Genomic DNA, 14,362 nt, shown 5'->3' on the forward strand with positions numbered 1-14,362 from the left:
GTTTTTTCAGAATGAGATATGCACCCCCATGTTACAAATCCATTTCTTGCTTTAAACAAAGACCATGTTCATAAATAACTGAGCATGTCTTCAATTGCAGAATTCAAACAAAATTTTCAATTTAAATGGTAAATGGCCTGTATTTGTATAGCGCTTTACTAGTCCCCTAAGGACTCCAAAGTGCTTTACACATTCAGTCATTCACACACATGGGTGGATGACTGAATCGTGACTCAAGAGTTGACAGTTCGTCTTATAATTGGAAGGTTGCCGGTTCGAGCCCCGGCTCCGACAGTTTCAGTCGTTGTGTCCTTGGGCAAGACACTTCACCTGTTGCCTACTGGTGGTGGTCAGAGGGCCCGGTGGTGCCAGTGTCCGGCAGCCTCGCCTCTGTCAGTGCGCCCCAGGGCGGCTGTGGCTACAATGTAGCTTGCCATCACCAGTGTGTGAATTTAAATCTACTTATGCTAAATATTGGCTGTGCTCTAAACCAAATCTGGCTGAGAATACATGAAATGTGCAAACTGCAGCTACACTACAGGATCAGATTGTGGCTCCATAGACAATGCTTCTTTAATCAGTTTATTGATTAAAGTTTATTTTTTCCCCCTATATTAACAGCATGAAAAAAGAGCATATAGACATGGCTGAACAGGTTGCATAATTGGCACTGAATATCAACATCCACCTTTACCCAGCTGCCCAGTGACTCTCGGCCAGTAACCTTTAATTGCTTACCCAGTCTACACAGTCTCTTTTCCAGGGTCCAGGACATTTCACCAAAGTATTGCCCCCCACAGCTGTAGCAGCCACTGCAGCCCCTTAAATATCCTAATATCTCTGCCATTACAATATACAATGTGAGAAATCAAACGTAAAGCTGAAGTGAACAGTACAGCAGCGAAATGTCAAAGACCCTGGTGAAGACATGAATAAACACAAGACACTAATAATATCAATGCTAGCTTGCCAGTTAGTTACTCTGAAACCTAGACCAAATCCAGTGTCAAAGATCTTGTAATAATACATTTGGTGAGGAAAAAGTACACATGTTATCATGTGGCATCTATTGTTTCATAGATGCCACATGTTTCATTTAAAATCCACTGTGGTGCTGTCATTATTAAATTTACTAAAAGAAACAATGCTAACCTTCACAGTCTTGAAAGTGTGTGAGGGATCTTCCTTTAGAAAATGAGGTCCTCTGTCCTCTTCCTTTGTGTAGGGCTCTGGTCAAAGAAGTCAAAAAGAAAACCAAAACATTTTTTAAACAGTGTTTATGAAGCATGTAGACAGCTCCAAATTCACAGCTTTTTGATACATAATTCCATCAATATATGATTATCATTGAAAATTTTGAATCAGGCTTATCAGGACATTCAAGTAGAATATGATATCCAACCTACCACCAATATACATAGATTCTGTAAAAGGTACCACACTAAATGTCCAGTTGTGAAATATGATGACAGACTTTACTTATCAGCTTTCTTTCAATGAGTTCATCAGTTGAACTGGATAACCTAAAACTTTAACAAAGGATTAGATTTCGCAGTTGAACACTTACATCATCACCGAAGCATCTTATGAGCCTAGTTAGCCCTCCTACGCCGCTCTTGATTTTGTACAGCTCCACGAACCTCTCCATAATGGTCAAGCACAGCAAAAAGGAACCCTTTCAGGTCAACAGATGTAAGACAGGCAAATTCTGCTTCAACCTGAGCAATAGAAGAAGAGGGGTGGAGAGTACAGGCAGAATAAAAAAAAGATTCTTTGAGACCCAAATTTAAGCAAACAGTCATCTGAGGCCCATTAGAGAAAACACAAACACACAAAAGCAAACAAACAAAAAGATGCACTTTACCTGCCGTTCAGCAAACAAGGAAGTTCAGAGAACAATAAGCTCTGTCTCGAAATCTTTTAAAGTAGAATGATTGTGAAAATGACTTATGTGATGTAAAACTTTAGTAAACGTGCGATTAAAAGAACACTGAGTAAAAGGACAAGTAACAATTTCCTTATTCCTCAGATGTTTACCTTGATGAGCAATACTGTTTTAGTCCAACTGCCTCATTAAAGTTACACAACAGGCTTTTTACATTAAAGCCAGCAAGTCCATTACATACTCCCTTTTTAGATCTGAAATACTGTGCACATTCTGTGTATATGTAGTGGACAGCAATTTACCCAAAAGAGCGCAAAGTTTGCAAGTCCACCTCATTTAAATGACAAAGTCAGATGTGATCATCTAGACCTGCGAAAATAAATTAATGACAAACTTGCAGTTATGGATGTTATTACAACCACAAGAACCTAAACAGTCTGCTCCATTGCTTTTGTTAATGAATCATTTGTTGGTAGCACGTCTGAATATTTAGTTTATGCCACCTGCATGTGATCATCAATAGTGCAATATTACTTCTTAAGAAGTACCCTGACACTACAATATTTATATCATTTGTTCTACAGAGCTGTTAAGTTACAATATAATCTGTGGTGTTTCCAGTATGACAAAATGCACAAATTGTAACTTACCATTTGACTCCACTGACAAAAATAAATCCCCAGCATCAAGTTTGGCTTCACAGACCTAAAATAAATAAAATAAAAATATATGTTATAATTATATTGTTTTCGCCATTTATTCATGTTTGCTAATTTTCTGACATATAAACAATGTTAGTTTTGTTACAATACAGAGAATGCAGTTTAATTAAAAGGTAAATTATGCAAAAAAAACCCAAAAAAACTTCTGCAGTATACCATGCCAAAAATCAGTGTCTCTGATGCCAATTATTTTATCACTACAGCTCTTTTAGTATGGAAACTCACACAATCTAGTCATACTAGTCACAAGAGTTCAAAAATAAGTTAAAATAGTGAGCTGTTGTTAAGCATAAAGCATTTCAGGGTAACAAATAACTGCACAATAGAATTAAAGCAAAAAATAAACACACTGGAGGACTATCTGATAAAAACTAATATAATGCTGGTTTGTAGACCATATTTTGTCTCAGTCCTCAGCGCACTCTTGCAGCTTAGCATGCAGCAGTTAATAACAACTTAAGTGATTACATAGGGGTAAACAGATGACAACAAGCATCGGAGTCCTGCCAAAAAGTTCTTTTTGAACCCAGTCAGTTATTGGAAATATTGCCAAAATGAACTTCCACCAAAATACAACAGCCTGTGAACTTGAAGGAAATTTACAAGTACAGAGACAATATGAAATAAGCTTTATTAATTAGCTGAGTTAGCTTGCTAATATCGCAACAGTGGTTGAGTGCACAATCTTAAAGCTAGCGGCACAATACTTGTGATTTGGTCAGTGCCACATTAAACCCATAAAAAAGGCCATGTGTCAGTTTATTAGGTCAAGTTTGGTCATGACACACAAGCTGGACCTTGTCGGCTAAAGTTACATTAGCTAAAGCAAACATTTCGGTAAAAGAGAAAAACACACATCATGCCATAAATTCAAAACATGTTCCAACTTTTGTAGCTCTCTTTCCTTATAGTTATAACCAGAGGTGTGGACTCGAGTCACATGACTTGGACTCGAGTCAGACTCGAGTCATTAATTTTATGACTTTAGACTTGACTTGAAAAAAGGTTGTAAGACTTGTGACTTGACTTGGACTTTTACACCAGTGACTTGGGACTTGAATTGGACTTGAACCTGTTTACTTGAAAAGACTTGATATTTTACCCAAATCTAAAATTTAACATACATATTATATAAAAAGTGCGGACCATTAATTCACTTTATTCATTCATTCATTCTTACCACACTCCGTATGTATGTGAGCGTGGGCTGTAGCACAGCCAATCAAATTAACCAGATTTGAAAAAAACAAGAACAAAAACGCTCGAGCCAAAAATGCTCCCAAGAGTAATTTCTTTCGGGTACATAAACTACGAAGTAGTCAACAAAAAACGAAATGCAATATGCAAAACATGCAAGAAGAGAATCACAGACGGAGATGGAACAACTTCCAACTTTGTCCGACATTTGAAGTTGCATAAAGAACGGTAGGTGGTGCTTTTTTTTTTTTTTTTTTTTGCTACGATGAGACAGCTGACTTAGCTAACTTCATCTTATTAGCAAATGTTCTTCGGGCTACGTTGATGATACTGTTTGGCTTTAACAGGTATGATATGTTTGTCATGCTATTTTAAATCCGGTCCTGCAAGCGCATCCAAGAATAACATGCAACTTGTCAGCTCAGAATTGTCGGTGAATGGTGAGCAGGGTCCGTTTCAGAAAGTGGGTTCTGTAGCTGTACTCAGTCTCTCTCCGTCTCCTCCCCATCATTAACCCCGTAGATTTAACCCAGTTTAGACTGACAAATATTTATTTTACCATCACATCACAATTCAAAATCACTGTGTTTAATTTGCAATTAGTGTATGGTCGTGTTTAACTTTTGCATGTCTGAGCCAGGGGAAAAATTTTTTTTTGGTTAGAAAATCTGGCCAACCTTAGTGTGTAATTGAGTAGTCCTGCTATACATGGCCTTTTTCTTCTGTCATTTATGACTGTTGCACCTCCAGTTGTCAGACCTGCAGGGTTTAGGCCTGTGGTGTTCTCCTCTGTCTTATACTGAACACAAACTACATTTTTTGGACTGGCACAAATAATTTGTGTGCCTTCTTATTTGATGCAGCACACCTGATTGTTCTGTAAATAGATTTAAATGGTTATATAAAAAACGCCTGAGGCCTTGGCTGCATTTTTAGGTAAATAGTACCATATAACTTTGTTGTTTGCAAAACTTGTGCATAATTTTTAGAAATGTACAATTTCTATTTGCATTTCAAGTTATGAAAATGATTCGTTAAACATGTAAAAAAATATAACTTTTTTCTACTCTGATTCTGAATTTTTGTCTGAATTTAGATCAACTGTGCTAATATAGTATACCAAAATGATAAAAATAACTCAAATTTCAGATATTTGAGGTTGTGCTGTAAATAATGATACCAAACAAGGCAAGAAAAACATATTTTAAAAGTGAAATATAGAAGTAAAATCAAAAGTAGTCAAGAATGGCCAATTATACCCAGGACCCCAGAGGGTTAAAAAAAAGACTTGAAAGGACTTGAAATTCAAAGTTTCGGACTTGGGACTTGACTTGAAAGTTGTCTGTCTTGACTTGCGACTTGACTCTGACTTGCTTGACTTTACTTGAGACTTGACTTGTGACTTGAGGATAAAGACTTGGGACTTACTTGAGACTTGCAAAACAATGACTTGGTCCCACCTCTGGTTATAACCAATGTTACTCACCTTGAAAGCATATTCCAAAGAAGACGATTAGAAAACGTCCAAGTAAAGTGAGCATGTCGTTAACCGCCAATTCCCCATGATGCACCTCGATAGCGGTCACGTGAGGCAGTTTTGAATCCTGCTGTGCTCAACTTACCCACATTGTCAAGTTCACATAAGTTGCTGATTTAGCTGGACATGAGTTTTCAAGTTAGCTTTTTTTGGTGTAATTGGGACGTTTTTAACTTGTAATTCTATGTTATAACAACAACTTCAGTCATCTATCGTCAAACTGATATAGAATAATATGTTGAAATAACAAACATCTAGAATTACATTTTACAGTGTACCTGTAAAAGCCAATATACTAGTTTTGAGCATAATCAAAGAGAATAGCTCCTCTTGGAAAAAGGAAGAAAACCAATTGAACTCAAGTAATTGTCAAACTGGGCTAAAACAACATATTCTTTCTAGACTATTGTATATTCAGTGTTGAAATTAAACATAACATATGGCAAAAAATTCTGTTCACACTGAACAGAAAGGAGAGATTAACTGTGCACTCCTAAAGCCTCAATTAAAAGAGGCTGAACAATCATGTTTCAGACCTCCTTCTCTCTTGAGGATGAGGCAACCTGATAAAAACCTTATATAAACTTCTATGATGCACTTTGTGTGTTTGGATGATGAAGTTGCTCAGAGACAAATTTCAGGTTCATTTATTTTTATGAACCAGAGAAACAACAGGATTTAAATACTGGTATAGTTTGGGATTTGTTTTTTGTTTGTTTGTTTTTGTTTTGGATTTTTACTGGTTTTACAATTTTTAATTATTTTTTAATGTTTTGTCTTTGAAAAAATTCATGGATGAAGAGTCAAATGTTACCTATCTAACTCTGGACTGGTACACGGAAATTAACAAGTACAGATATGTTTTTTTTTCCGTTATGTTTACATTATATATTCTAATAATCTGCACTAATTCTACTATTCTGTATCTCATCTGGATTCATAAAAACCTCCATGAGCCTATGTACATTTTCATTGCAGCATTGCTACTGAACTCTGTTCTTTACAGCACAACTGTTTACCCAAAACTTCTGATTGACTTTTTATCGGAAAAACAAGTCACAACATATTCAGTCTGTCTCTTTCAGTTTTTTATGTTTTACACTTTAGTTTTATCAGAATTCCTTCTGTTGGCTGCCATGGCCTATGACAGATATGTGGCTATATGTAAACCTCTGGAATATCAAACTATCATGAGAAAAACCACTGTGAGAATTTTCCTGGTTGTGGCTTGGCTTGTACCTGCTTGTCATATTGCAGTCCAAGCAATAGCGAGTGCTGAAGCTAAACTGTGCGACTTTAATATAAAAGGAATATTTTGTAATAATGCAGTTTACACTCTTCAGTGTGAAAGATCAAGATTAATTACCATCTTTGGTGTGGTCATTGTATTAGATCTCTCAATACTTCCCATGTTCTTTATAGTTTTCACATACACAAAAATATTTATAGTTTCTCATCGAAGTTGTAAAGAAATTAGGAAGAAAACTGCAGAGACTTGTTTACCTCATATGTTAGTTTTAATCAGTTACTCAGTTTTCTTTGTGTATGATGTAAGTATAGCTCGTGTGAAATCGGATTTTCCAAAAACCACACGCATAATAATGACATTGCAAATAATGCTCTATCAGCCTCTGCTAAATCCATTCATTTATGGGCTCAAAATGAAGGAAATTTCTAAACATCTAAAAAATCTGCTTTCTCAGGCCAACATCAGTCCTTGTATTAAAACTTAATGCTAAGGTGAATTACTTTTGTCGTTAAAAGGTTTTCTGCAGTTATTTAAAACAATTGTCATTCTACATAATTAAATCATTCCAACTGTCAGTCAGAACATTTTTTAGATTAGTATATTGTACATGGCGAAGTATGAGAAAATGTGACATGAAATATTCCAGAATACAAATAGATACTGCATAGTAGATACTACGTATTTACTAGATATTACCTGCCTTGTCTTTCCCTTCGTTCTGCTTGAAATGATCTCTGTTAATTTCCTTGGTAGTAAACTATGCATTCAGTGTAAGCATGAAGTGTCATATCTGTCTATTTGTTTCTGTGCTAACATCAGTTGCATTTCAGTGCAACAGAATTCACAATAAAACTGTTGCCATGTACACACATTCCTGGGGAGATCTTTGCCTAGAAGAACATGAAAGTGGTGTTGCATCAGGAAGGGTGCCTGATAAAATTCTGCTGAAGCAAACATGCAAACTGCTGTGGCAACGTCTTGTGAAAAAGTAGCAGTACTGTCAGACAACTCTATAAGCACTAAAGACACATAAAACTGCCTTTACTTCGAAACCGTTTTCTAAGCTACTTCATTCAATCAAAATCTTAATTTTATTACACTGAATATGTCTAACTATATTAACATAATTAAATGTGGTTTATTGTCCTTATATTCATCCATTCAAACATGATAAGTCACATGTTGCTAAAGTTTTCTGTTACTTGTACATTGAACTTTAATGTGTACATTTCTCCGGAATGTACACATTAATGATCAAGAGAACTGACCTTCCTGCTCGTTGCTTCTTCAGTGGTGCTAGTTTCAGTCATTATGCAAATGTACTGTTTATAATATTGAGGAAGCCTGCAGTCAGCTGACACTGAAGAAGTCACTTGGATGAGTGACAAAACGTTTCTTTCACTGAAAACGCTACGTCCAGATGAACGGAATCAACTTTTGGGCATTTACTTACCTGGATGATTGAGCATGCATCAACATCAGGAAGAAGGAACACGAGAAGCTCAAGAAGTACCAAGGGCTCTGAGAAGAGCTCAAGGAGATGTGGAGGGTGAAGGTAATAGTGGTCCCAGTGGTAATCGGAGCAGTCGTAGTGACTCCCAAGCTAGGCGAGTTGCTCCAGCAGATCCCAGGAACAGCATTGGAGATCTTTGCCAAGAAGAGCGCAGTCCTCGGAAGAGCTGAAATACTGCGCAGGACCCTCAACCTCCCTGGCCTCAAGTAGAGGACCCGAGCTTGATGGATATAGTGTCCACAGGGGCGAGAAATAGTCTCTTGGAATCATATCTTAAATCCAACAGGGAGTCAGCCATGTTGAATTTAAAGTGTTAATTTGGCTGGGGTTTTTTTTGTTGCCATTTTCAGGCCTTGTACTATTTCAAAGTCCTTCTAAGGATTTCACCAGATCAACCTGATATTTAACGCCCTTCGTGATGTTACACTATGAAGCTTTTGATTTTTCATAAACGGCCGTGGTCATGACGGCATGACAAGTTTTGATAATTTAGCATAGGAAATGACATTGTATCCCTCAATTATACATTAGCAAGTCTGTATTAAGTGACGAACAGTTAGCATTCTTAAAGTGAATGATTGAAATCTGCCTGGTGAATGGGAGTGCATATCTCTCTCTCTCTCGCTATATATATATATATATATATATATATATATATATATATATATATATATATTGCAGACATAGAGGACAGTTACAAGTACCTGGGGATCCCGCAAGCGAATGGGAACCATGAAGAGGGCGCTAGGAAAGCTGCAACCACCAAGTACCTGCAGAGGGTCAGGCAAGTCCTGAGGAGTCAGCTGAACGGTAAGAACAAGATCCGGGCCATCAACACCTACGCCCTGCCCGTGATCAGGTACCCTGCTGGGGTAATAGGCTGGCCAAAGGAGGAGATAGAAGCCACTGACATAAAGACAAGAAAGCTCCTTACCATGCATGGAGGGTTTCACCCCAAGTCCAGCACCCTGAGGCTGTATGCTAAGCGGAAGGAAGGGGGCCGGGGACTGGTGAGTGTCAGCACCACAGTCCAGGATGAGACAAGAAACATCCACGAATACATCACGAAGATGGCCCCAACTGACAGCGTGCTCAGTGAATACCTCAGGCAGCAGAAACCCAAGAAAGAGGAGGAAGGCGAGGAACCATCATGGAAGGACAGGCCCCTGCACGGTATGTACCACCGGCAGATAGAGGAGGTGGCTGATATCCAGAAATCCTACCAGTGGCTGGACAAAGCTGGACCGAAAGACAGCACAGAGGCACTAATCATGGCAGCACAAGAACAAGCTCTGAGTACAAGATCCATAGAGGCTGGGGTCTATCACACCAGGCAAGACCCCAGGTGCAGGCTGTGTAAAGATGCCCCAGAGACAATCCAGCACATAACAGCAGGGTGCAAGATGCTAGCAGGCAAGGCATACATGGAACGCCATAACCAAGTGGCCGGCATAGTGTACAGGAACATCTGTGCCGAGTATAACCTGGAAGTCCCGAGGTCAAAATGGAAGATGCCCCCAAGGGTGGTGGAGAATGACCGAGCTAAGATCCTGTGGGACTTCCAGATACAGACTGACAAAATGGTGGTACAGGGGTGAGATACAAACATGGTCGCATGACTGACTTGGAGAGACAAAGAGGGCACATGGAACACGGAGACATGAAAATGAGAAACACAGGGAAGACAGAGACAGAAAACTAAAGAATAAAAACTATAACATAAGCACAAAACTGGAACCATAACCAAAACCATGACTGACACTAAACTATGGAATATTGACAAAACTCAAAAACACATGAACACTGGGTCACAGATCCAGTGCCATGATACTGTTCACTGTTCATACATCATCTCCCTCCTAATACTAGAATATCATATATACCATGGTCATAAAGATATCAACATGACGTACTTGTACATTTATGTGAGTTATGGTTAATAGACTGACATGCATGCAACAGTTATCAGATAAACTAAAGTTGACCAGATTGATATTTATATCAAGATGGCGCCGGTGAGGTCAGCTGCTGTGCTGCATGCTCTGACCCAACTTTTCCATTTTTTCCTGATTTTCGTTACTTTTTGCTCTATCTTACAGTGGCCCCTAGAGACAAAGCACGTACAAACTCCAAAACACATGCAAACTCCAAAACACTTGCAAACTCCAAAACACTTGCAAACTCCAAAACACTTGCAAACTCCAAAACACTTGCAAAATACAAAACACTTGCAAACTCCAAAACACTTGCAAACTCCAAAGCACTTGCAAACTCCAAAACACTTGCAAACTCCAAAACACAACGGAAGTGCTCCAGGACGCTAGGGGCAGTGTTGAGCTTTTGTTACCTAGTAACTACACAAGCCATGAAGTACCAATGACCGTCGCGCTTCCCAGGTTGCCTAGCAACCATGATACTAACCGCTGGAAACGTGTCATACAACTTTGTTTGACAGAAATGAAGAACACATTTTGTTCATTTGTTTGTTTGTTTCTACATGAGCTTTGTGTGATTTGATAAGTATCTGAGGCTGAGACCACAGGACAGTAAAACATGATTTTTGGGCTTCATTTCTGTACTGAACAGTCATTTAAGATTAGTTAGTAAATAACAATTTGCTAATGTTGTTCATGAGACTAGTCATATCACTAATGTAAATATAATATGGCCAATATTATAGTTATTATATTGATCATTATTAGCTATTACGGCAGTTAACATGAACTCTGTGTTAAATACTGAGCTTACAGATTCAAGTTGCAGTTATTTATGTCTTATCACCTTAAATCTTCACTCAAAGACAAGTATCTTTGACAGTGCATATATATATATATATATATATAGGTGTATCATATATAAGAGACAAATGTTGTTAGTATGTTGGCATCACTAAATTTGGCTCATTGCTTACATATATTTATAAAAAGAAAATGTATGAGCTGTGATAACTGTTTCTTATAAAATGAAGAGTAGACTGATATATGAAATATTCCTTTATTGGGTGAGAAAATCAGACCATGTCATAACTGCTTTAAGTCATACAGAATAGATATCAGAGCCTTAAACAGGCTGACTTCTGCTAAATGGGTCAAACTGGGCAGAAAGTATACAAACACATAACGTCCTTATAGAATATGATGTAACACTATAGATCAACTTAGCTCAGAATATATAAAGCATATAAACAATTACAGCAACATGATGCAACAAACACAGCAGTGCTACTAATCCAAAATACTCAAAGCTACATAGAACTGAAACAAACATTTATTTTTAGCTCCATTCTGCTGCTGATACATACTTTAGGTTTCTGAATATTAAACTTGTTGCTGCCTTTCATAGTGTGTAACTTGAAGGCCCTGAGTACTTTCTCCCACACTGAAAACACTGGAATGATAATATTATTTGAACATTACCTAATAAGACTGATTCAGGACAGACAATTAGTTATGTTAAACTTTCCTAGCAGTCCTTCACAAACAGGGAACAGTCTGTCTATTCTCTCCATCTGTCAGCTGCTGCTGGTTCTTCCTCCTCCTCTTCCTCACACACTGCTGAGTTTGTCCTGGTGGATCATCAGGGGTGCAAAGCCTCACAGGTGATGTGCAGCAGTGGGTCCCTCAGTCTGTCCTCACTCTGGACACTTGCAGTTGTCACACATGGAAATCAAATGTGTGATAAGCTGCAGGATTCAAACACAAGTGTAACTTATAAATACATGTTCATACTTTTATTCCACAATCAGAGAGAAAGAAAGAAAGAGAGAGAGTGCAGGACAGACAGACAGGTGACAGTCTCAGGTGTACACACTGCTACAAAACAGCACAGAGAAGGAAGATTTAGTGTTTGTGTTATTACGAGTGCTAAACAAGAAGAGTTCCCAGATGGTCCAGTGGACACATGTGTGACTCCTGTGATTAAAGCATCTTTCTTTCATCTTAACGAGTGAACCGTCAGCTCGTTCAAACACGCGTTAAAGTCCGTTTGGCTCGACACCACCGAACAGAGGCAGCAATATAACATAGCTAACATTAACAGTGCAGTGAATCCTGCTTGTACCCTCATATTCAGGACTGCAAACCGAGCAGCATCACTAACTTTCATCTTGTTGTGTTTGTGGATATATGACTGACTTTAATTATCCATGAAATCCTCACATTCTCTGTAAGACTAAGGTCGACTATTGAACGGGGAATATTTTTAAGTAAAGGCTTTAAAACCAAGCTAATGTCACATAACTTTCCCGACATGTGGCCAATAGTAATGTTTTAATGGTCTTCATTATAAAAACATTTGCGCATAAATAACTGACATAATATTCAGTACTTACTTCTGAAAGTTTACTCTTCGGCTGCTCCGCTTCCGCTGTTTTTTTTTTTTTCGGCAAAATTATCCACACCACCACCGCGCTATGAAATCTGGGGTATGTTCGGCCATGAAGGCTACACCGACCCTTCCTTAAAATTCAGGGAAATTAAGGGCCGCATTTGGAGCAGACTTTGAATTGGTACAGCGTGTCGCTGTGAAGTAATCGGCCTTAAAATGCGGCCTACAGCCCAAATCCGGTCATTGGTACTTCATGGCTTGTGTAGTTACTAGGTAACAAAAGCTCAACACTGCCCCTAGCGTCCTGGAGCACTTCCGTTGTGTTTTGGGGTTTGCAAGTGTTTTGGAGTTTGCAAGTGTTTTGGAGTTTGTATGTGTTTTGGAGTTTGCAAGTGCTTTGGAGTTTGCAAGTGTTTTGGAGTTTGCAAGTGCTTTGGAGTTTGCAAGTGTTTTGGAGTTTGTATTGCAAGTGCTTTGGAGTTTGCAAGTGCTTTGGAGTTTGCAAGTGTTTTGGAGTTTGCAAGTGTTTTGGAGTTTGTATGTGTTTTGGAGTTTGTATGTGTTTTGGAGTTTGTACGTGTTTTGTCTCTAGGGGCCACCGTACTATCCGCCTTAATCTTGCATGGGCATTATGGAAAACACACAAATTTGTTACAGTAGAGACACTCTGGTTTCTATTGGTTTACAAGATAAACACATTTCATCGTGTTTAACTCCAGAGCCAACCTGGCCAAGGGAGATCCTGAGGGAGAACAAAGGACGCGACTCCAAGTGAAGGCCTCGAGGGAAACGAGCCGGCATCAGGAACAGGCTATGGGCTCATGCACACCGTGCACCTATAACCAGTATCCTGCTAGCCAATGTTCAATCCATCAAGAACAAGCTTGATGACCTCAGAGCCAGAATTAAGTTCCAGAGAGACATTCGGGATTGCAACCTCCTCTGCTTCAGCGAGACATGGCTGAACCCAGCAATACCGGACTATGCTGTGCAGCCGGCGGGGTTCTCGGAATCAGAATCAGAATCAGAAAGACTTTATTTATCCCCAAGGGGCAATTAACATACATAAAGTCTTTCTGATTCTGATTCTTTCCAGTTTACCGCATGGACAGGACAATGGAGTTGGGGAAGAAAAGAGGTGGTGGAGTGTGTTTCATGGTGAACAACAGATGGTGCGACAGCACAAACATCTCCCCACTCACACACTCTTGCTTACCCAATCTGGAACTTTTGATCATTAAATGTCGCCCTTTCTATCTCCGTCAGGAATTCACTGCGGTCATTGCCTGCACTGTTTATATTCTGCCTCACGCGGACTCGGACACTGCCTTATGTGAGCTACATGAGGCCCTCACACAACAACAAGCACTTCACCAGGACGCCACACTCATTGTTATGGCAGATTTTAACAAAGTAAATCTCAAACAGACATTTCAAAACCTTCACCAGCACATCACCTGCCCCACCAGGGGCACTAGGACATTAGACCACTGCTACACCCCGTTCAAGGACTGCTACAAGGCTCAGCCTCTGTCAGCATTTGGAAAATTGGACCATGCAGCCATCTTCCTCATGCCTGCTTACAAACGAAGGCTAAAGTAGCAAGCACCAATCAGGATGGAGGTCACACGCTGGAGGACCCACTCAATGACCACGCTGCAGGACGCACTGGATGATGCAGACTGGGACATGTTTCAGCGCAGCTCTGATAATAATAATAATAATAATAATGATAAATAAATAAAATTGTATTTATATAGTACCTTTCTAGACAGAGTCACAAAGTGCTGCACATAAGATAACAAATAACAAAAGGTGAAACAGACAACATAAAACATACAAAAATTAATCAAAAGCAGTTTTAAAAAGGTGAGTTTTGAGTTGTTGTTTAAAATCAACTACTGAGTCCACAGTTCTTAAGGTTTGGGGGAGA

The 14,362-nt window shown here is 38.9% G+C and overlaps 1 protein-coding gene across 1 annotated transcript; it reads left to right on the top strand.

The window, feature by feature from the left end:
• Positions 1–6,132: 6,132 nt before the first annotated feature.
• Positions 6,133–7,074, top strand: LOC100694699 (olfactory receptor 142-like). Its single transcript, XM_019352398.1, has one exon. The coding sequence runs from the start codon at positions 6,133–6,135 to the stop codon at positions 7,072–7,074; it is 942 nt and encodes a 313-aa protein (XP_019207943.1).
• The last annotated feature ends 7,288 nt before the right edge of the window (positions 7,075–14,362 follow it).

This window comes from Oreochromis niloticus, linkage group LG16 (assembly GCF_001858045.2).
Source record: "Oreochromis niloticus isolate F11D_XX linkage group LG16, O_niloticus_UMD_NMBU, whole genome shotgun sequence".
NCBI classification, from domain to species: Eukaryota; Metazoa; Chordata; class Actinopteri; order Cichliformes; family Cichlidae; genus Oreochromis; species Oreochromis niloticus.